Below are 25,663 nucleotides of genomic sequence, written 5' to 3' on the forward strand. Positions count from 1 at the left end.
AAAATACTATGGGCAAGAATATTCTTGCCCATAGTATTACTCACGAATCATTACTCACTCATCATTACTCACGAATTAGATGACATCACAGAGTTTGAAATACAGGAACCATTGGCAGGTAGTGATCACACAGTCCATCAGTTGGATGACGAAGAAAGATGTTGTAATAATTAAAGGTAAAGGCATAGGTTTTATTTTCATAAGAGAGGGATATTGACAGTGTAATGCTCAATATGGCATCTACTGCCATACTAGGGGAATTGCAGAGTGAGGGCAAATACACTTGAATTCTGGAATACCTTTAAAGCAAAAATCACAGAAACAATGAATGCATACATATCATCAAGAAAATATTGCAGGAGGAAGATGCCAAAATGGATGATTGCGGAGCTGGCCAATCAAATTGAGCAGAAAGACAACATGGGATAGTTACAGAAGGATGAAAACTACTGAAGCCTACAACACATACAAGCCAATTTCTAATAGAACCACAGATAAGGTTAGAGAGCCAGTGTATGAGAATGCACTGGGTATCAGAAAGTCTTAGACAACCCAGCTGATATTGCTGATGAATTAAACAGGTACTTTGCACTGAAGGAAGACCCTTCATGCTGAGAAGAGGCTGTGCAAGGGAGACTGAGTGATACGAACTTAGTGATTTCAAAATTACAGATGAATATTAGAAAAACTTGAGCATATAGGCAAGTAAGGCATATGCCCAGTAATTTTGAGGCAGGCTGCCAGGGAGTACAGTATATTGAATGATTGAAGTTAATTATGAGAGAATCTTTGAACTCAGAGATACTCCTTTGGATTGGAGAAGTGCCAACATATAAACAATACATAAAGGTGGTTGTAAGAGAGGTCCGTAACTACAGACCAGTTAGCCTGACTTCAATGGTAGGGAAAGTCTTAGAGGCGATGATTAAGAGTGCAATTTGGGGACATTTAGATAGATATGGCCTTCTGAATAACACAACATGGTTTGGTTTTGTTAAGGGAAAATCATGTTTAACTAACTGAAAATGGCGTTTAATTAACTAACTTATTTTGACACTGTTACTCACGAGCTGGATGTAGGGAACAATTTTGACATAATTTATTTGGATTTTTGCAAGTGGAGAGCTTGCTCTTTCTCCCTACACTTCCCTTGAAATAAATATTCCATCAGTAGTGCTTCTCCCCTTCATAAAGCCAAGCTGGTTCTTGGTAATCTGGTCTTGCAGTTGCAGTTTAACTCTCAGTCTTCTTTCGACAACCCTCTCTAACCACTTCATTGTTTGGCTCATTAGTTTTATAGGTCTATAGTTGTTGCAGCCTTGTATGTCTCCTTTCCTTTTATATATCAGTACTATAAGACTCTCCCTCCAAGCATCTGGTACCTTGGCAGCTCATTATTTTATTCATTACCCTCATCATAAATGGGACTGCTCTCTGTCCTAACCCCTTGAAAATTTTAATTTGTATCACATCAGGCCCTGCTGCATTCCCTGACTTCATACTATGCAATGCTAGCAAAACTTCTTCTTCCTTTATTAGCATTAGCTTTAGTTGAGGCTTATATAGCATCAGCCAAAAAAAACTTTACCGTTTCACCCATCCGGTCACTCCAAATGTTTGTCTAGTTAAGCCTTAAATTTATTTAAGCTATCAACTTCCATAACAACAGATGGAAGGCTGTTCCAGCAATCAACTACACGCTGGCTAAAGGTATACTTCCACACATCTATTCTACAACTGTCTTTCCTCAATTTGAATCTATGCCCCCTCGGATCTTAACCTGAGTAAGCGGAGGTATCCCATCAACATTGAGCCTGCTCAAACCATTCAAGGCCTTATACACCTCAATCAGATCACTTCGCAGGTGCCTAAGTCTCCAGATGCTGCATCCTCAGCATCCTCATCATGCTGTCTGCTGTCTAGTTCCTGTTCTTCTCCAGCGACTGTTTTAATATTCATGATCCCTTCGAAAAACTCTTTCCATCTCCTGTTTACATTTTCTGTTTTCAACAGTATAAACCAGAGCCATGGTGCTCAATATGTTCTATGTTGATTTCAATATTTGTAAAAGAATAAGAGAAGTTAACCTCAATATGATACATAGAACACTTCCGTATGACACTCTCCAGAAATTAAAACAAATAAAACATTAACGCAAAATAATTAAAATATACTGAAAATTAAAAAATCAATTGAACAGAATTTAAAAAATAATTAAAAATTAATTACAAAAAGTTTAACATAAATATGAAAAATGATTTTCCTTCCTTAAGTAAGGAATTTCTTCTCCTCCCTTCATAATCTCTATCTGGGCCATGTTCCATATTTGGTTCACAATCATCAGGTTTGGATCCTCCTTGATTTCTCTAAAAGCCTGTAGGAGCAGCTCCTGCAGTCACAGTTTAGGCTCATGTTATTGTAGCCTAAACCACTCCTCAAACTTCTTGTGAAAGCCTTAGCAAGTTCCTTCAATAATGAGGTCGCATACCAGGAGTCTGTGTTGATTGAATAAAGCTTTCTCCCTGGATGACTTGGCAGTCTTGGCACCATTTCTTATTTTTGACTCTCAAAATCATGTAGTCGACCTAAGTACTATGCTCACCACTATAGTATGTAATAAAGTGTTGGTCTCTCTTCTTGTACTGGGTATTAGCTATCCACAATTCATGAGCCATAGCCATCCCCAGGATCCTTTCTCCATCTGCATTTTGCTCACTTCATCCAAAGTTGCAATGGACCACAGGGTAGCCTTGGGTTCTCTGGCTTACATGTCCATTGAGGTTTGCTCGGATGATTATTCCTTCCTCGTCAAGTGTGCTGTTGATCACCTCATCCAGGTCCTCATAAAAGGCACCCTTCTATTCTACATCACATCCTGCCTGTGGGGTGTAAGCGCTAATAATATTCAGCACACATTTGTCAGTCAATAACAGTTTAATTTTAATTAGTAAGTCACTTTTCCTGCACACTTCCACTACTGCATCCTTTAGATTATCTTCAACCACAACTCCTACTCCATTCCTCCTATTCTCCGTGCCATAGTATATTAATTTCAAGCTGTCAGATAGTTCTTTCCTCCTCATCCCTCTCCATTTGGTTTCCTGGGCACACAATACATTGATTTTCCTTTTCTTCATAACTTCCACAAGTTAGCATTAGCATTAGTAGAGGCATTTGATGCAAGAAAGCAAGCTTATGCAGCATCAGCCAAAAAAAAAAAAAAACCCACTTCCACTTCACCCCTCTGTTCGTTCAAAATACCTGTCCAGCTGAGCCTTAAACTTATTTAGGCTATCAACCTCCACTACAAGGGATGGAAGTCTGTTCCACCAACCAACCACCCGCTGGCTAAAGGCAAATTTCCGCACGTCTATCCTACATCTGTCTTTCCTCAATTTGAATTTATGCCCTCTCAGGTGATTATTCTGAGCTAGAGGAAGAATCCCATCAGCATTGAGCATGCTCAAACCATTCAAGGCTTTATACACCTCCATCAGATCACCTCGCTGGTGCCTAGTCTCCAGACACTGTAATTTGCAAAACTTAAGCCTTTCTTCGTAAGAGCACCCCTTTGTTCCATTCACTAATCTTGTTGCCCTTCTCTGCACTCGTTCCAGCAGCTCTACATCTTTCTTGAAACGAGGCCTCCAGACCTGTATAGAGTACTCTAGGTGTGGCCTGACCATTGCCTTATACCAATATAAGGAGGGGAATAATCACCTCCTTATCCCTGCTGGAAAAATTCCTGTATATCATTGACAATACTCCATGAGCTACTCTTGCAGCCCATCTGCACTGCTCAGAGAACTTCATATCTGCCTGCACAACCACCCCCAAGTCCCTTTCATTCTCTACCACTGTCAGTGTAGTACCACAGAGTTGATACGTTGCTCTGGGGTTGCTGTTTCCCATGTGTAGTACTTTACATTTGTCAATGTTAAACTTCATTTGCCACCTCTCAGCCCATCTGCTCAACCTTTCCAGATCCTGTTGCAGCAGCATAGTGTCAGTAGTGTCCTTGACAACCCTGCCAACCTTTGTATCGTCTGCAAACTTGGACATTAAGCTTGATATACCATCATCAATATCATTTATAAATACAGAAAACAATAATGGACCCAACACTGAGCCCTGAGGGACTCCACTAATAACATTAGTCCACGATGAGCAGTGTCCATTGATTACCACTCTCTGTCTTCTCCCCCTCAACCGCCCCTTTATCCATAGCAGCAATTTGCCTCCAATGTCACACTGCTCCAATTTGTGTAGCAGTCTTCCATGTGCAACAGTATCAAAAGCCTTTCTAAGATCCAAGTATATAATATCAAAGCTATTCTCTGCATCCAGTTCTTTTGTGACTGCATCATAATATCCAATCAAATTGGTCCGGCAAGACTTCCCCTTAACAAAACCATGCAGTGTCCGAGCTATAACTGAAGTCTTGTCTAAATGATCCTGCAGTGCATCTTTAACCAGTGCCTCCATTAATTTTCCTGGAACAGAAGTTAAGCTCACAGGTCTATAATTACTTGTGTCAGCCTTTGATCCTCCTTTGTGAATTGGGGTCACATTTGCACATTTCCAGTCTATGGGTTCCTCCTCTGAGTCCAAGGAAGCTCTCATAATTATGGCTAAGGGTTTGCTTACTTCCTTTGCTGCCTCCTTTAATATAACTGGATAGATCCCATCCACCCCAGGTGCCTTTCTTGTGTTTATCATCAACAGTTTCTCCTCCATTTTACTCCCAGTTATTTCAAGATTCTGTAGCTTACTGCTAGAGTTGAATACACCTCTGGCATTCCCCTCGCTGAATAACTCCTCATGTGTGAATGTCGATACAAAATATTCATTTATTTTGTTAGCTACCTGAGCAGGGTCATCAACAGTTGACCCATCAATATCAAGTGGACCAATCTGATTCATCCCCTTCCTTCTAGAGTTTACATAAGTAAAGAACTCTTTGCTGTTTTTCTTTGCATCCCTTGCCAAGGATTTCTCGTAATCTGCCTTCGCCTGCCTAACCTCCTTTGTAACTTGGTTGCATATCAACTTGTATCTATCATAGGCTTCTGTGTCATGTGTTAATTTGTAAGTATCCCATGCATTTTTCTTCTCTGCCATATGCCTCATTAGTTCATCTGACATCCATTTTGGCCTAAACCTTGAACAATATTTCTTAGTTGGTATGTAAAGCCTAGTAGCTTCCAAGATTAATTCTTTGAATGCTTCCCATTTTGAATTTGCTGTTGGTAACATCATCAGTTGGTCCCACTGTATAGAATTTAAATACTGTCTCAGTCCATCGTAGTCGCCTTTACGGAAGCAATAACCCTTCCCTTTACCCCTAATGGTAGTTACCTCTTTGAGTAAATCCCACTTCAGCACACTGTGATCACTGCCACCTAGTGGTTTATTTATCTGCAGATTCTTAATCCATGAAGAATCACTGCTGATAATCAAATCAAGAGTATTACTCCCTCTAGTTGCCTCCCGAACATGCTGATGTAGAAAACAATCATCCAATAAATCCACAAAAGCCCTGCTAGTGTGTGAGTGACCAGCCCCCAAATTCCAGTCAATATCTGGGAAATTAAAATCTCCCATTATAAGACTCTCTGATTTACTGGCCCACTCTATTTCCCTGTACAGTTTCTTATTATACTCATCAGAGTCATTAGGCCTATAGCACACTCCTACTCTCAATTTTGATCTCCCAATGCTTATGTCACACCAAACTGACTCAACACTGCACTGTCCAGCGATGTCGACTGGCTTCACTTCCTTGGTTTTTATGTGTTTCTTAACTAATAGCATAACCCCTCCCCCCTTCCTATCCTGTCTATCCTTTCTGTAGACATTGTACTCCCCAAATTCCAGTTCTGCATCCCTTATATCTGTGTGACACCATGTCTCTGATATCTCAACAATATCTGCCTTTGATGTTTTGAGCAATACCTCAAATTCATCAAATTTATTTACTAAACTCCTAGCATTGCTGTACACGCAAGTATACCTGCACCTGTTTCTATTCTTAGCTACCCTAACACAACCCATGTGTTTACTTGTGCCGCAATGGCTCCCAGCAGTCTCTGAAATATCATGCATCTTGTTTTTCAGGCTTCTGCTCATTCTAATAGAAGCAGTGCAAGAATCTCTTTCACCTCTGCCAGTGGCTACTGTCAATCTATTGGTCTTTGTCTCCCCCCAAGCTAGCAGTTTTCGACCCACCTAACACTGCCTCGATAGCATCAGCAAATATTCTTGCACCCTTTCTATTTAAGTGTATCCCATCCCTGTAAAGTTCCATTCCTGGTCATTGTTCCTACATTAATCGATCCCACTCTGACCTTTGTCCTCTTATATTTGGTCCTTCTGTTATCTTTGGGTTTTTGCCATTGATTATTTTCCACTACAGCCAGAGTCTGCTGCAGCATGTCACTTATGGGGTACGCCCTAGCCCTCATAATATCGTTTATAATATCCCTCATAATAGCCCTCATAGTTGTCGTTCCTCCATGTTGAATATGTCTAGCTGAATTTACAAGCTGGCTGGCTGGCCAGGCCTGATGCTCTTGGTTATATTTTGGTGTTTCCTTCACCTAATGGACTGCCTTCCCAGGCTATGATGTCACAGGGACATCATGGGCCATTCTATCTTTTCATGGAGCTATTGATGCCCACCCGGCAGCCCACCACAACCTGCTATCCCTGCCATTGCTTGTCTGTGACTGCTTATTCGACAGAGTGTCCCCTGCTTATTTTGCAGCAAACTACCACATCTGGTGGCTGACCCACTATCCACAACCTGTGGATACATCCGGTTGCATGCAGCTTTGCATTCCTGCAGGGCTGAAGTGCAAAGCTAAACTAACAGGTCTATAATTATTTGTGTCACCCTTTGAATCCCCCTTTGTGAATTGAGGATACATCTGCACATCTCTAGTGCATGAGGACCTCCCTTGAATCTAAGGATGGTTAGCAAGTGTGTAACCATGTTGTTTACAAGCTTATTTTATGGCAGATTTGTAATCAACATATGGTTCCTGATAGGATGAGGTATCTCAGTTTGTTGTGTCTTTTGCTGCTCAATGAGAACATCCATTGCCTGGGATATCCCTATGTCCTGGAATCCAATGAAAGATTACTTCATGTGATTTTTCTCTAAGTTCTGTCAATCAGATTTGAATTTTGTGTGGGAATGGGTGGCTAAGACTATATTTATGCTCTAAGGCAGAGGTGTCAAACACATGGATTACAACACCCCCGAGTGCAGCCCGAACCAGATTAAAATTTAATTGGGAAATATTCAACAAAAATAATAAAAATACAATAAAATACGGATAATATTTCATTTTAAAACAAAAAATCATAAAATTCTCTTTTGACCGGGGTTTATACATGCCCTTTAAGTAGGTGAGGCAGCACTCCCCCTCTCCAACTGCTGTTCCCCTTTCTGTCTCTTTCTAACTAGAAATATGAAATTATTTTCCATCACCAATTTTCATTTAATTGATCCAAACTTATTTATTTTTAATTTTATCTTATAGGAAGGGTATCAATCATGTCACATTCTAGGAGCAGTAAGAAAAGAAGAATACACAGAATTTTTCCAACAAAATGCGAACAAGATTATTTCTTTTCTGATGTAAACTACAAGATTTTATGTTTAATTTGTAGACACAATATTAGTGTCCCCAAGGAATATAATTTAAAATGCCATTACGAAATACACTGTTCTGTGTATGATCAATACTTGAGTAAAATAAGAGAAGATATATTAGGAAATTTGACGTCTACAATTCAAAAACAAAAAGTATTTACAAAAATCTGTGAAGACAGTGCGAGTGTAGTCAAAGCTAGTTATGTTATTTCAGAACTCTTAGCTAAACATTCAAAGTGTTTTAGTGAAGGTGAATTTGAAAAGTAGTGTATGGTGAAAGTTTCTGAAATTCTTTGTCCTGAAAAAGTTAAAACCATTCAGAACATTTCATTATCACAAAATACTGCTATAGAAAGAACTGATGAAATTGTCGCTGAAATCAGTGGAAAACTTAAAGAAAAAATGGAAAATTGTCTTGACTTTTTTGATTGTCGATGAAAGTACTGATATTAGAGGACTGGCTCAAGTAGCCGTATTTATTCATGCATGTGATGAAAATCATACTGTGAATGAAGAATTGCTTCATATTCTTTTTCTTAATTACACTACAAAAGGTGAAGAAGTTTTTTAAGGAAGTATATGGACTTTTAGAAAAGTATAATCTTCCATTATCAAAACTAATGTGCGTGGCTACAGATGGTGCAGCAGCAATGACAGGGAAGACAAATGGATTTATAGCTAAATTATTGGCTAAGCAGAATGAAATTGCTCCTGATGGTAAGTTTCATCATGTTTGCTGCATGTTTGAGCACAACACATCAGAAAGCGTTATGCTAAAAAGCAGTGAGAATGGAACACGTGCTGAACTTTAAGAAAACAGTGAATTTTATTCATTCCTGAGGTTTGAATCAATGGCAGTTTTCTTCATTACTCTTAGAAATTGAAAGTGAGCAGGAAGGTTTACTTTATTATACAGAAATTAGCTGGCTTTCCTGTCAAGGTTTTGAAGCAATTTTGGGCACTACGCCAAGAAATCAAAATGTTTTTAGAAATGAAAGGAGAGTGACCAGAACAACTTAATGATAAGAACTGGTTTCAGGATTTTGCTTTTGTTGTAAATATTACAGGGCATTTAAATGAATTAAACTTAAAACCTCAGGGTTGAAATCAGGTCATAATGTTTATGTATGACTGTGGAGGGCACTGTGATCGCGGAGGTGGAGGGCACTGTGATCGCGGAGGTGAACGGACGCATCTGCAAGAAGCTCCACTTGATGTAAATGGCAGATAGTGATCGAAGGCGGCAGGGAGGATTTCTTGGATTTTCCGGCTTCAAAAACCATAGAACTTGGATTCTTCATGTTGTGTACAGATGAAAACAACTAGTATTATTCAGGAAAGCTTGTTAGTTATAGTTGTTTTTAGCGAGTGTTGGTTTTTTGAATGTGTTTACGTGCAGTATGATTGTTACAGCATTAGCGATCCTACTACTGCCGATTTTGATATTGCAACGCCTCAAAATTCCTCAAGAATATGCTTAGATTAAGCATATTCTTGCATATAAGAGTATCTTTCTTTGTGTGTGATTGTTTTCCTGCCAAAACCGGAAAACGTTGCTCTTGGGTTTTAATAGGCCCACAACGATAAATATACCTTAAATTACTCCCCTGGATATATATAATTAACATTATAATAACAGCAAAATGACTGGCAAAGACCAAAACTCAAGGGAAAAAACTGAAAAATCTAAAAATATCGATCGTGATAATGACTTGAAGGACCTGCCTGATTGTGGGATAGAGGTACTAAACAATGAAGAAATTACAAACGAAGACTTAGAATCTTGCCACCTTAGTGTAAAACGTGCTAGAAAAGGCAAAAACCAGGTAGAAAATACAGATTAAAAGGAGAATGATAATTTAGAGCCACGGGTAACAAAAAAACAGAGGAGGAGAGGAAATTTCAGCTTGTAAATCAAAAATATCCCCAGGGACTCACATCTGGTGAGTATGGGCTTGGCACACCCAGGGTCCTGAGCTGGATATCACATTCTTCTATTTCTTGGTGATTTCCTTCTACTCTCTCTCTCTCTCTCTCTCTCTCTCTCTCTCTCTCTCTCATACTCAGGGTAACATGGGAATTTTTTTTTTATAATAATAATATATAATATAATAATAATAATAATTTTATAATAATATAATAATAATAATAATAAATAGAGGATCCCATAAGACAAATTAAAGAAATGAAACTGTTCCTAGAAGAGTTTATAAACAGACAAATAAGATTACATCTGCAACAAGATTGCAGATGTAATCTTATTGCAGATGTAACTATTTGCAATAAATAGTGAACTGCTGGTCTGTCTTGGAACATAGAGTGGTTGAACTTAATACAGAAAACAAAGTATTGAAAGCAAAAGTAGAAACGGTGACTGAAGAGAAGAATAATTATAAAGAAATAAATACTTTGACTTACGCCCAAGTAGAAAGGGCCACCAAAGCAGATTCATCACAAACTAAACAAACCAATAATAAGACTAAGGAAATACCAAAGGCAAAAGAAACAAACATAATCATTATAAAGGCTAGGCCTGACTCTACATACAAATCCAGCGAGGCAGTCAGGGATACTGTCATGATAAAATTAAAACCTCATTTGAAAGAAATAAAAGTGAATAATATGAGAAAAATAAAAGATAATGGAATTTTAATTGAAGTAACAAATAAAGAGGATGTTAAAAAGATTGAAACCAACCCAGAGGTAGTAAAACTGGGACTGCAAACAGAAAAGCCAAGGGGCAGAAACCCCAACATTATTATATTTGACATCCCTGAGACAACTCTGGAAAGAGATCTTATGTTAGATTTCTAGAACTAAAACTTTATCAATATAATGGAACTGGATGTGCCAAAGAATTTCTTCTAAAAAGAGGGACAAAAAACAAAAGAAATGGGCAATTCAATGTCATTGTGGAAGTGTCACCCAGAATTTGGAAAAACCTACAAGGACAGCAAAGAATCTATGATGGCTGGACCACAAATTCAGGGAATTCTTTCCTGTAACAGAAGTGCTTTAACTGTCATAAATATGGCCATATTGCCAGAGAGTGCAGTCAGAATTCCCCTGTCTGTGGCCACTGTGACAATGAAATTTAATAAGATTAATAAATTTTACTGATTTATTGATACTACTATACTCGCTATCTCGTTTTCCATTAAACCTTACACTATTTAGTTCGGTGTATACATATCGTATAACAATGGCGGCAAGTTACGAACGGTTAATCTACGGACATGAGGTATTATTTACTTTCCAAATCGCGCTATCTAAATTTAAAATAAATAAAAAAATAATAATAATTTAATCTAACAATTAAGTCAATAAAGTGGCTAAATATAATTAAAACCCTGCGTTTGCGGGAGCTGCAAAACTTGTCCAACACGTGGATTTGATACCCTTACCGATACTAATCAAGGCTTATCTAACATTGATAACCACCCATTCACTGAATTCCTTTGTAACCTCATGGGAGGTTCTTGATGAAAACTTGACTCGATGATCTGAGGATCACTGAGTCATAGTTATCCTACTTGGTACTCTAAAGGAATCCCAAATAGCATCAGTAAACTGGGAACAGTTTTCCATAACCTTCTCACAATGTTAAGTCGCTGAACAGCAATGACTCCTTGGCTTCTACCGAATTTGCCACTGCTATCCAGGTCACTATCATTTCAACTGTAAGGTCGACTGGCTTACTGAAATCTTGTCACACTAAGATCAACTGCTGGTGGACACCTGAGCTCACCCTGGCATGGCACAAAGTTCACCATCCAAGAAGGAATTAACCAACGACACAGAGCTAAACAGCACAAAGACAGTCTCTAGATTAAGAAATCACAATCACAATCTCAAAAAGGCATATGGAAAGTCCATTATCAAGAACAAAGTCACTTGGAGTAAGTCTGGAGGTTAGTCTCTAGCTCTGGTAACAGCAATCTACAAGATTGCTAGGAACAAACTAAACTCCCCTATTATCCACAGTAATGTCATTTCCAATTAAACTAAAGCAGTCTCTTGGCACTACATTATCAAATCCATTTTAGACTCCTTATTTCCTGATCTGATAATAACCCCTTCTTTGACTCAGCTGAGCATTCAAATACCAGAAACTTGAAGTAGTTTCTGGTATTTGAAACTCAGAAGACCTTACAGAATTATTCTCCCTCAATGAGGTTAAAATTGCTGTAGCCAAAATATGACCCAAGAAATGTCCGGGTCCTAATGGTATTGTGGGACAATTTATCTCTAAGCGCTTCTTGATCTTCCCATTGATTCTCATCAACCTGTACAAAAAAATGCTTATCTCAAGGCCCCTTCCCCATCTTCTGGAAATATGCACTCCTTAAAATTATTCAAAAACCTGGAAAACCACCCAACTCTCCATGGTCATACACACCAATTGCCTTACTTTCTTATTGTCTTAGGGAAGGCCCTTGAAAAACTTCTGTCCTCCAGAATCAATCAACTACTTCAAAACTCAGTTTCAATGGCATCTAATTAATTTGGCTTTACTCCAGGACTTATCACTGAAGACGGACTCATCAAATTTATGCACTGTATCCATCTCACAACCCATAAATACACCCTGGTTGTTTTTGTTGACTTCAAGGGTGCCTTTGACTCCCATTGGTGAGAGAGCATCCTGGAATGTCTCAGACTCCTAAGATGTCCTTAGAAACTTTTTGACACCATTAGAGATTACGTCTGTAACAGGTATGTCACTGTGACTTTGAATTACAATCCTTCTATTCAACAAATTCATTGTGGCTGCCCCATGGATCTGTCTTATAACCTCTACAATGGAACATGATTATCAATCAATGGCTCATCAAAATCTTTGACAATTACTTATCCCTTGTGTTTGCAGATGACCTGGCATTATTTTTCTGTGTAAATTTCCGTTCTCAACTTGAGAATGATTGCTGTTCTGAATGAACTCCAAAATGGGACATTCTCCAACAAACTTAAAATCTCACTGGACAAAACTTCTGCTATGGTCTTCAAGGGCATCATTTCTTCCTCCCTAGACTCCTATTATAAAGCTGTGTAATTGCTATATTCCTGTCATTGCCACTACAAAGTATCTTGGGCTCATGCTGGACAATAAACTTTCCTTCCACTTACACATCTCATATCTAGAGTGAAAAAAAATTGTACTACTCATTGCCACCTATGAGGCTGGGGCCAAGACTAGCTCAAATCCATCCAGAGATCCTTCATACTGGATGGATTGTGCAGTGCAGCATGCACATGTGATGACATTTGTACTGGTCATGACATGTGCATGCCACACAGTCTGCATTTCTGCCCTCCAAATTATTACTGGTTGTCTACCCCTGAATTTATTCTTAGTATACAGAGAACTATCCTATAACATCAAAAAAGGTCACATCACAGAATTTGATGGCATATCCATTGATACCAGAAGCCCCTCAAAAACAGGAGAAAACATGATGTCTGCAAGTCTTAACTGAAAGATGACAAGCTCACTGAAACTCTTCTACAAAAGGCAGAACAGCATTCCCATTCTTCTCAACTGCTATTTTATTCAGCAAGCTCACTCCTAGTCTGCACACTTGTTTTATATTGACTGAGCATGGATCGCTCAACTCCAAGCTGTACTACTTCAACCTCTCTACAATAGAACTCTGCCTCTGTGGAGTACATGAAGACTTCCCCCATATTCTGATCACACTTAATGGATTCGCCTGACAATCTATTGTTTTTTTATCCCTTGTCCATTGTAATTATTTGAACTTGCACCTCCTCATTTGCTGCAATTAGTACTTAGTTGTAACTTAATTGTTAGTCTGTAATTAACTGTATTTTTTTGCTGGTGGTTAAGGCTTGGACAGCCTTGATCATGTGATTGCTGGCACCGACTGGTATTGCACTCCCTCCAGTGGGTGCGGGATTCTCTTCCATCCATGGACATTAGAACTGAAGACGTTAGCTAATCTCCTTGTGGTTCGGGACAGAAATTGGAAGTGGCCATCCTAGCATTCATGCTTTCACTGGTATTGAGGCCAATCAACACAGAAACATAATGCAACGATACAAAATCACAAAAAACATTCTACTCACATGCTGGCCTCTTTTTTTTTTTTTAACAGAGTTTGTATTAGTAGTGGCATATAATGTAAGAAAGCAAGCTTATAAATCATCAAACAAAAAAATAAATAAATAAATAAAAGTCAAATCTCTGCACATCTACCCTACAACCATCCTTCAATTTTAATTTATGCCCCTCAAGTAAAAATTTCCCATCTTAGTCTTAGCAAGAGGAAGAATGCCACAAGCACTGAACCTGCTCAATCCATTCAAAGCTTTAACCACCTCAATCAGATCACTTTGCAAGTGCCTAGTCTCCAGACACTGCAATTTTTAGCATTAGCATTAGTAGAGGCATATGATGCAAGAAAGCAAGCTTATGCAGCATCAGCCAAAAAAAAAAAAAAAAACCACTTCCATTTCACCCCTCCGTTCGTTCGAAATACCTGTCCATTTGCAGAACTTGGCAAGCCTTTCTTGGTAAGACTTCCCTTTTATTCCCTTGATCAATTTCTTTGCCCTTCTCTGCACCCATTCTGCTGGAATGGGTGCAGAGAAGGGCAAAGATGTGATGAAATCTGTGAATTACATCACAGAATTGAACTGTAATTCCAGGTGCTACCCCACAACAGGTACATACACACACACATATATGTCCAAACAAAAAGCCGATACTATGCATCCACTATGACATCAACCTTTCCATTCCTTCCTGTCCCTCTCTTGCAAGTTGCTGACTGCCTCTATAAAATGGACAACCTATGGCTTTGTCCATTAATATAAGTATTTTTTTTAACTGGAAAAGTTTAATCACAAAAAAAAAAAACTTTATGGCATCAAGTAAGTCAAAAACACCATTACTTAAGATGGAGTTTTGATTTTGTTTGTTTTTTTTCAGCTAATTGCAGCCCAGATTTTTTGGTTGTACAGTTCATTGGGTGAATTTTTTTTTTTTTTTTTTTTATAACAATACTTCTGTTTCTAATGATACTTTCTTGATCTTATAATAGTGCCTCCTGTTATCATTTTTTGCATACCAACTAGAAAATTTGCAATTATTTATATAGGTATACAGCATTGAACAAGTCCTTAATGAGTTTAAAGGATTCTTTCTCAAAATTAACAGAAATATTATATTTAAAGTTAAAATGAGTGTATTTTAAATCCTATATTCTTCTTATTAAAATACAATAATTGGATTTAAATTATGTTTATAGTTTATATTGAATTTAAATTATGTTTATGCTTATTTATCTTGAGGTATTAAAAAGAGTAAAAGTACCATTCTACATTTTTATAACTACTTTGCACATGTGTTTTTGTGATGTATAGGAATTAAAAATATACCTGCCAAAAGTAAATGAAATGTGAAACATTCTAACTTTTTGAAATATGAGAAGGAAAAAAAAAGTCATTCCAAGGTTTTTGTAATGACAGTTATTGCAATTTATAAACACAGCAAGGTAGAAACTGATAAATAAGACACAGTAGAAATTGATAAATACAATTGTCTATATGATAAAAAAAAAAAAAGAAGGAAGTCTGTATTACAGTTACATATTACTTACCAGGTGACCAGTATCAAATATTTGCACTTCCCCTGAAGAACTGCTACCTGGATAAGCTAGGTTACAGTTATCGGCATTTGGAGAAAGTGCACATAATCCAATTGAGTTACAAGGTGTATCTTTAATTATATGAAGTACCTTCATATCACAAATGTCGTGTATATACAAACTTTCTTCAAGGCATACAACTAAACACTGAAAAATGAAAATTTTATTAAAGAATAATCTGTGAAGGATGATCAAAAAAAAAAAAGAGACTAATTTTACTACACAAAAATATAAAATGATTATTAATGAAAACTACACACTGGTATTAGCAGTAGCAAATAAGGCAAAAAAACTAGCCCATATAGCAACAGCCAAGGAAAAAAAAAAAAAAAGCTTTCCATATCAACTGTCCTTCCCCTCTAAGAATTTCACTAATTCTTTAAAATTATTCAAATTACCCACTTCACCAACAGCAGATGGTTGTTTTTTTTTAATTTTTTTTTTATGAAAAACAGAAACACAAAAGGTATTAGAACCTATAGTATTAAAAGGTATTAGAACCTATAGTATTTAGTACCATGAATGGGTTGAAGGTTCAGAAGATGAAAGAAGAGACTTATTGATATTATACTTAAATTTTTGTAGATTGTTATTTTCAGAAAATATGTATGGAGGTTATTCCAGAAAATGAAAGTTGAGGGAATAAATGAAGTAGAGAAAAGTTTGTTCTGTGAGTTTGAAGTTGGACAGTGAAAAGGATGTTAGCTGATTGCAGTACATGTTTGGACTGATTTAGAGAAGGGGAGATTTAGAGAAGCCAATTCAGAAGAATGGTGCCTATGGAAATATCTAAAGAAAAGGCTAGCAGCAGAAACAATGTCCATGAAGCAGAGAGTGGAAAGACTGTTAGATGAGTCATTAATTAACCAGACTACTCTCTTTTGAATGGAGTCTAAAAGCCTATGAGAGGTTATGGGTGTACCACTCCAGATCTGGGAACAATATTCCATATTAGGGCAGATTTAAAATTTGTACAAAGTGAGTGGTTGTTTAGAAAAAAAGTAATGCTGAGCGCAAAAGACAAACTACAATTTTTAGATGCAGAAGAAGCAATATATATGTGATGCAATTGCATCAAGAGAAATTAGAAGTCAGGGTAATCCCTAATACAGATATGCGATCCTGTCTAGACATCTGCAAGTCATCAAAGATAAGTAGAGGAGCAAAAGAATTCTTTTTGCAAAATATTAGACAGGTTTAAGTTTTACATGAATTGAAATTAAATAAGTTATCTTTTTCCCACTGGCAAATTATCTGGAGATCAACATTTAAGAAATCAGTAGTGGATATTTGTGAATTTGAAGCTGTTTGGTCAGGACATTTATTTATTTGGTTTTTTTTTTTTTTTTTTTTTTTAGGAGCATTAGCAACTAAGGCCATATTGCTCCGGGATATGCAGTGGTCATTCCCTGACCTTTCCGCATCCTCCGTATTTGGTGGTGACGGGCTCGAACCTCGGTCTAATCAAGAAGCGTGTGCTACGCACTGCTGCTCCTTCCCACCTGGCTACGGAGGCACCTGGTCAGGACATGGTTCCTCAAAGTGTAAAATGGAATGCAATGTGCTATTACCAGCAAAACTATGGATAGGATTTCCAGCTAATGGAGGGTCACCATTAATATATAAAAGGAAAAGAGTGAGAGAAAAAAACTGAACTGTGGGAAACACCAGCATTAGTGGAGAAGTTTGAAAACAGAGATCTGTCTACCATCATGTACAGTGAAAGGTGACAGAGAAAAATTGAATACCCAATTAAATAAAAACAGCTGGAAATCCATAAGATGGAAAGCTTATTTAGAAGACCTTTATACCAAATACAATCAAAAAGCCTTTGAAATGTCAAGAACTGCTTGAGTTTTGCCAAACTCTTCCATTGAATTTGTCCACAGATGGGTAACAAAAGCCAATGTATCACTGGTGGATTGACAATGATGAAATCCATACTGGCAATCATTGGAGGCTTGAAGTGGTGAAACCAATGTTTAGTCACCAGAGCAAAGTTTCCGGCATCCCCTCCCTCCCCATCTCCTTCAACCCATGCATGGTACTAAGTACTATAGGTTTTGATGCCTTTTATGTTTGGGGTTTATATATAAAAAAAAACAGTTGACGGTTAACGGATTTCTCCATTACTTTGGAAACAGTAGAAGTAAATGCAACAGGAAATTGATGGTTAATGGATTTCTCCACTGTTGTGGTAAGACTAGAAGTGCAATAATAATTGGACCTTGGTGCTATCACAAGCATTCTCTCAAGAATGTTAAACTAGACATGCTAATACTATACCATATGCAAGTCCTGAAATATGGCACCCGGTATACTGTAGGTTACTGCGCAGGTGTGAACCAATATAAACAGGGATCAAGGTGTGGCATGCATACCACATGGAGGAATGGCACTCATCTGCATTACATGTTAGTGACTGGGATGGAGAAATTATAGATATGAAGTTCAGGGTCCAGATGAAGCTTGCACTGTCTACAAAAATGGATAGCTGCAGTTTTGTGCAGTGAGAGTCAATAGCCATTGCGGCTGGCCCATTGCTGTATTTTATTAAGTGATATCGAAGTTGTAGTAGTAGTAGTGGCATGTGATGCAAGAAAGCAAATGTATGAGCTTATGCAGCATCAGCCAAAAAAAAAAAAAAAAAAAAAAATCACACCATTCCCTCCAAATGCCTGTCCAGTTCCTCCTTAAATTTATTCAAGCTATCAACTTCCACAACGACAGATGGAAGTTTGTTCCAGCAATTAACCACCCGCTGGCTAAAGGCAAATTTCCGCACATCTATTCTACATCTGTCTTTTCTTAATTTGAATTTATGCCCCCTTAGGTTGGTAATCTGAACAAGTGGAAGGATCCCATCAGAATTCAGCGTGCTCAATCCATTCAAGGCCTTATATACCTCAATCAGATCACCGCGCAGGTGCCTAGTCTCCAGCCACTGCAATTTGCAGAACTTAAGCCTCTCTTGGTAAGAGGATCCCTTCATTCCCCTCACCAATCTTGTTGCCCTTCTCTGTACCCGCTCAAGTAAATCTACATCCTTCCTAAAATGAGGTCTCCAGACCTGTACGCAGTACTCAAGGCGTGGCCTGACCATTGCCTTATACAGAGGGATAATCACCTCCTTTTCCCTGCTAGCAAAATTCCTATATATCATTGACAAAACCCCATGACCTGCCCTGGCAGCCTGTCTGCATTGCTCAGAGAACTTCATATCTGACTGCACAATTACTCCCAGGTCTTTTTCATTTTCTACCACCTTAAGTGTAGTACCACACAGTTGGTACGTTTCTCTGGGGTTATTTCTACCCATATGCAGTACTTTGCATTTGTCAAGGTTAAACTTCAGTTGCCACTTCTTAGCTCATCTGCCCAAATTATCTAGATCCTGTTGCAGTAGCACACTGCCATTACTGTCATTAACAACCCTGCCAACCTTTGTATCATCTGCAAACTTCGACATTAAGCCTGATATACCTTCATCAATATCATTGATAAATATACAAAACAACAGTGGACCTAACACCGAACCCTGTGGGACTCCACTAATAACATTAGTCCAAGAGCAGCACCCATTGATTACCACCCTCTGTCTTCTCGCACTTAACCATCCTTTTATCCATTGTAGCAACTTACCCTTAATACCATTCTGCTCCAATTTGTACAATAGTCTTCCATGCGCAACAGTGTCAAAAGCTTTCCTGAAATCCAAATATATGATATTAAAATTGTTTTTTGCATCCAGTTCCTTTGTAACCACATCATAATATCCTATCAAATTTGTCAGACAAGACTTTCCCTTAACAAACGCATGCTGTGTCTGAATTATTGCTGCAGTCTTGTCTAGATGATCCTGCAATGCATCTTTAACCAGCGACTTCATTATTTTACCCGGAACAGAAGTTAAACTAACTGGTCTGTAATTACTCGTGTCACCCTTCGATCCCCCTTTGTGAATTGGGGATACATTTGCACATCTCCAGTCAGTGGGAACCTCCTCTGAGTCCAAGGATGCTCTCATAATTATGGCTAAGGGTTTGCTTAGTTGCCTTGCCGCCTCCTTTAATATAACTGGATAGATCCCATCCACCCCAGGTGCTTTTCTTACGTTTAACTTCAACAATTTCTCTTCCACTTTGCTCTCAGTTATTACAAGATCATTAAGCACCCTGCTACAATTTGATAACCTTCTGCCATTTTCAAACCTTAATAATTCCTCACGTGTGAATGTAGATACAAAATACTCATTCAGTTTGTTTGCTATCTGAGCAGGATCATCAACAGTCGAACCATCGATGTCAAGTGGACCAATCAGATTCATCCCCTTCCTTTTAGAGTTTATATAAGTAAAGAAATCCCTGCTGTTTTTCTTAGCATCTTTTGCCAAGGATTTCTCGTAATCTGCCTTCGCCTGCCGAACCTCCTTTGTGACCTGATTACAGATTAACTTATATCTGCCATAGGCTTCTGAGTCGCTTGATAATTTATATGCATCCCATGCATTTTTCTTCTCTGTTATGAGTCTCATTAGTTCATTTGACAACCATTTAGGCCTACACCTTGAACAATATTTCTTAATAGGTATGAAACTTTTAGTAGCTTCCACGATTAATTCCTTGAATGCTTCCCACTTAGAATTTACTGTTGGTAACATCGTCAGTTGATCCCACTGTACAGAATTTAAAAACTGTCGGAGACCACTGTACTCACCTTTACGGAAGCGAGTACAGTGAGTATAGAGCTCATACAAAATATGAGCTCTATTGTCGTTCAATAGAGCTCATATTTTGGGAATGACAGGAGATGGAAAGGTCATCTGGATAAAGGTAAGTCTCTATTGTATTTGGAAGCTGTTTAGTGATAGAATCTATTCTAAGAGCAAAAAGAGTGGCACTCAACACTGATCCCTGTGGAACACTTCTTCCTGAATGAACGTTTCTGATATGGCATGTTGGTATCGAACTTGAAATTATCTAGTATGTAGAACATTTTTCAAAAGTATAGGAATGTTGCCCCATAGACCAAGAGAGTAAAGATCACTAAGTATGCCATGTTGCCAGGGGGTGTCAAAGCCTTCTCTATATCTATGGAAACCATTACTAGATGTTCGTGTTTCACAATGGCATTATAAATGGTAAATTCAGCCTTGACCATGAGATCCAAGCATGACCTGTTTTGTCAAAAGACATGTTGACTATGGCTCATTAGATTTTCTGACTCAATGAGCCAGATGAGTCTACTATGAACAATTTTTTTCAAGGATTTTGCTGAGGCAGCTTGAAAGAGATATTGGTCTATAGTTATGGGGGGCTAGTTGGATCTTTTCCTGGCTTTAGGAACACCAAAACAGTAGAATGATGCCAAAGAGGCTGGGTATACATTTTCTAAAAATATACAGTTGTAATATACCAGAAGGAGACACAAAGCTTTGTCATCAAGATGTAGCATGACATAATAAATCCCATCTGGTCCGGTGGCACCATCATAGGCTGTTCTGATGGCTTTCAAAAGTTCAGAATATTGCAGAGGTTTGTTATAGGGAAGGAGGAGGGCAGTTTGAAAGTTAATAGAATGCTGTTCTCTACTGCTTTTAATTCATTGGAATGGTTTAGTGTAAGCTGATGCTGCTGAGATTTCAGCAAAAGTATTACCCAGAGTATTAGCTATATCTAATGGATTAGCTAAATCTTGCCCATTCCAGGAGAGTATTGGAGAAGGTATCGTAGGAAACTTACTAGAAAGTTGTCTAATTTTTTTCCATATTATTTTAGGATCAGTGTTTGTGTTGATGCTCAATGCAAAATGGGTCCAGGATTCTTTCTTGGCTTGCTTTCTTATGAAACGTGCTTTTGTCCTTAATTTCTTAAAATTGATTAGACTGGCTGTGGTTGGACTCTGCCGAAATAAATTACAGGCTTTATTTTTTGCTTTCTTTGCTTTTGGGCAGTCCTCGTTCTGCCAGTAATTATAATGCTTTCAGCTCAGGGTATTTGATAATGGTATTTAGTCTTTTGCCACTTTTAGATGCACCTTAATGTAATCTGTCACATTATCAATAGGATGGAGGCAGATTATTTCCTCATCAAGACAGATTGATGATTGAAATTTTATCCAGTTTGCAAGAACAAATTTCCATTTTCTGCAAGGTTGATTTAAAGGAGTCTGTGCTATCGAAAATTTGCATATGATTGGGAAGTGGTCACTGCCCATTGCATCATTTATTACATACCACTCTATGGTTGGGACAAGTATTGGAGAACAAATTGAGAGATCTATTGCTGAGGTGTGTCCAGTTGTGAGCTGTGTGTGTGTGGGGGGGGTGCACCAGTATTCAGTATGGTGAGGTTTTGGGCCTCTAGAAATCTTTCAATGAGTCGACCTCTTCTAATTTAGGGGTGCCCCATAAGGGGTGGTGCCCATTAAAATCCCCTAATATACAGAGAGGTGTAGGTATCTGTATGATGAGATTTTCAAGATCTTTTAAACAGTAAGTATGGTTTGGCAGCAAGTAGATTTAGACAAGTGTTATGGTAATATCAAGAGTTATATGAACAGCAACAGCTTCTAATTCAGTTTGAAGTGGGATATGTTTAGTTGGGATCTTTGAATTTACTAGGACTGCCACACCACCATGGGCAGCATTAGCTGTATTTCGATCTCTTCGATAAAGGCAATAGTTCTTTATCGAAGGAGTAATTTGTGAGGTTAGTTGTCCTTCAGTTGTCCTTGTAAACAAAGGACAACTGGAGAATATCAGTTAATTAAGTATTGAATATCGTCAGTGTTACAACAAAAGCCTCTGCATTCTCATTGTAAGATGCTGTGGTTCATTTAGGTTTTTTGTTTGAGGAGCATTTTTTTCAGCCTTTTTTTTTTGGGAAAGTGGGGCATCTGGTATCCATAGTGTTGTTTGAGAATTTCTATTATGGGTTCCTCATAATCTGAGTATACATCTACTTCCATACTATTGGTGGATGATTCAGATTTCTTGTTGTCTTTAGCAGTTTTTAATTTTTCTTTGTCATGCGGGACAGTTCGAGTATCAGTTGGGATGCTGATTGGACTGTTGGTTGCTTCACTGGTTTTAGTTTGATGTGTGTCTTTTCCAGTTTGATAATGTACTTTTAACTCAGTTAGCTAGAGATGTGCTGGGAGGTATTGATACATCTGCTTGAGCTGCTGTTGAATGAAAGCTTCGAGCATGAGATGCATATGAATGACTGGGCATGGTCAACATAACCTGTCTGCGTGCCTCAGGGTATTTGACTGTGCTCTATTTTTATTTTATATTTTTGGATTTTCTTTCCTTTTTTTCCACATTTCACATGATTTGGAAAAGGCTGGGTGACTTTCTTTGCAGTTGGGGAAAACGGGACTTGAGGCTGAACAGTCTGCTTGTGTATGCTCCTTGGAAACACAAATAGGACAAATGGCATCACCTCTACATGCTTGTTGGGAGTGTCCATATTTTTTGGCATTAAAAAACAACATATGGGATTATAGATATAAGGCTGGATTCGGCAGTTTAAATAGCCACCTTTTACTGAGGATGGCAAATCTGGGGTGTTGAAAGTTAAAATTATGGATTGAGTTTGAACAAGATTTCCATCTTTTTTGGTCATTATACGTTTCACACTAATTACTTTTTGATTGCTCAGTTCCTGCACTAATTCTTCTTCAGATACAGTAATCAGGTCCCACTCCGTGATGACATCTTTGTACGAATTTAACGTATTGTGGGGAGTGATAGATACCAGCAGACCAGGAGATGTTGTTGTTTTGAGCAGCCACTCTGAATGTTTTGAGGTAGCTGTTTCAATCAGGAGGTCTCCGGATTGCAGTCGTTTAACCATTTTTGGTATTCCAGCAATGGATTCCAAATATCTTTGGATAACAAATGGTGATAACTTTCCACAGGCTAGTTGGAGAAAGTTTGGCATCTCATTGCAATGCATTTATCTTCAGAGCCTTTTCGGTTGTTCAAGTCCTCATCATTGTTTATATCCATGTTTACTCCTTCTAGCCATGGAGGATAACTTTTCCCCCAGTTTACTAGTGCCGCCACAGAGGCCAAGCAGTTGAAGTGTTAGTTAATTAGTAGAAATAGAAATACAGGAAACTATAAAGAAAGGTGTTTTCCTTTTTCTGTGTTCTAAATTGTGGCTTTTCAAGTATAAAACTGTTTTTAAAGTAAGACTGTTGAAAGAAACAAAGAAACTTAAAATATAATTTCAATCGCTTATCAAGAGCACTTTATGAATCACAAGAATATCACTTGGCCTCAAAATATGCTTGGCACCCAGGCCAAATACTGTTCTAGTTTTAGTCCCATATGGATCTCAGATGAACTAACGAGACTCGTGGCAGAGAATAAAAATGCACGAGATGCATACAAATTATCAGGCAACACAGAAGCCTATTGTAGATATATCCTAGTCCATAATCAAGTCACAAAGGAGGTTAATCAATCAAAGGCAGATTATGAGAAATCTTTGGCAAAGGATGGAAAGAAAAACAGCAAAGACTTCTTTACTTATGTAAACTCTAGAAGCAAGGGTTTCTAAACCACTGATATCAAGTGGACCAAATCAGATTGGTCCACTTGATATCAGTGGTTTAACTGTAGATGATCATTCTCAGATAGCTGCCAAACTAAATGAGTATTTTGCTTATACATTCACACATGAGGAGTTATTCAAGGAGGAGAAGGCCAGATGTTTATCAAACTCTAACAGGGAGTTTAATGATTTTGTAATAACTGAGAGCAAAGGAAAAATTGTTGAAGTTAAACATAAGAAAGGCACCTGGGGTGGGTGAGATCTATCCAGTTATATTAAAATAGGCACCTAGGGAAATATGCAAACCCTTAGCCATAATTATGAAAGCATCCTTGGACTCGGACTTCCCATGGATTGGAGATGTACAAATATATCTCCAATTCACAAAGGGGTGGGGATCAAAGTGTGACACGAGTAATTACAGACCTATTAGTTTGACTTCTGTTCCAGGGAAAATAATGGCATCACTGGTTAAAGAAGCATTGCAGGATCATCTAGATAAGACAGCACTAATAATTCAGACACAGCATGGGTTTGTTAAGGGGAAGTCTTGTCTGACCAATTTGATTGGATACTCTCATGTGGTCACAAAGGAACTGAATGCAAAAAATAATTTTGATATCATATACTTGAATTTCAGGAAGCTTTTGATACTGTTGTATACGGAAGACTACTGTACAAATTGGAGCAGCATTAAGAGCAAGTTGCTACAATGGATAAAAGGATGGTTGAGTGGGAGAAGACAGAGAGTGGTAATCAATGGACACTGATCTTCATGGACTAATGTTAATAGTGGTGTCCCCCAGGGTTCAGTGTTGGACCCAGTGTTGTTTTCTGTATTTATCAATGATATTCATGAAGGTATATCAGGGGTTTTTTTGGCCGATGCTATATAAGCTTGCTTTCTTGCATCATATGTCTCTACTAATGCTAATGCTAATTATAAAATTACATTGGGAATCATCATTATCAGCCATTTTCAATTCAGTGCAGGATGAAGGCCTCTCCAGCAACTTTCCAGTGCCTTCTGTTTTGTGCCATGGCCATCCATTTACTATGCACAAACTCTTGAATTTCATCTGTCCATCTCTGTTGTCTTTCTTCCAGGTTTTCTTTTAGCTCCTCCTGGGTACCATTCTGTTATTTTCTTAATCCGGCTCTCATCATGTGTTCGAGCTGTGTCCTGCCCAAGTCCATTTCAGTTCTTTAGTTCTGATAAGAATGTACTTTACTTGAGTTTGCTGCCTAATCCTTGTGTTTCTATTCTTATCCAACAGTCTGATTCCTTAATATAGTTCATACTGTTCTTCTCTGTATAGTTTTCAGCTTCTCTTCCATTCATTTGGTGAGTGCCCAAGTTTCACTTACATAGGTCATTAAACTCCCTGTTAGAGTTTGATAAACATCTGGCCTTCTCCTCCATGATGGGGAGTTCATTATTTTATGTTTCAGAAAAATTGGGATATTAATCCTCAGTATATGACTATATTTCCTGAATGCTATCCATCCGAGATTTATTCTTCTCTTGACTTCCAGCCAGTTATCATTCTTACAGCTAACGATTTGTCCTGGATAAGTATATAAATCCACCTTTTCAATTTTTGCTCCTTCAATGATTATATCCCTTTCTGTGGCATGCTTGTTCATCATTACTTTTGTTTTAACCATATCCATCTTTAGTCTGAAATCCTTACTAACTTTGCATAACTGATTAGAATTTTCCAATAATTCTGTAGGATCATAGGTAGGATCACAATATCATCACAAAT

The 25,663-nt window shown here is 38.0% G+C and overlaps 1 protein-coding gene across 2 annotated transcripts in view; it reads right to left on the reverse strand.

The window, feature by feature from the left end:
- LOC150083157 (WD repeat domain phosphoinositide-interacting protein 2-like) overlaps positions 1-25,663 on the reverse strand; it is a 387,374-nt gene that overhangs the window by 251,536 nt on the left and 110,175 nt on the right. For both annotated transcript variants that reach the window (XM_090377860.1, XM_090377861.1), the window contains exon 4: positions 15,283-15,477. In XM_090377860.1, the coding sequence (XP_090233986.1) occupies positions 15,283-15,477 (195 nt within the window). The remainder of the gene's footprint in view (positions 1-15,282; positions 15,478-25,663) is intronic.

The sequence above is a fragment of the Mastigoproctus giganteus genome, chromosome 7 (assembly GCF_048544385.1).
Source record: "Mastigoproctus giganteus isolate SK-2022 chromosome 7, ASM4854438v1, whole genome shotgun sequence".
Classification (NCBI taxonomy): Eukaryota; Metazoa; Arthropoda; class Arachnida; order Uropygi; family Thelyphonidae; genus Mastigoproctus; species Mastigoproctus giganteus.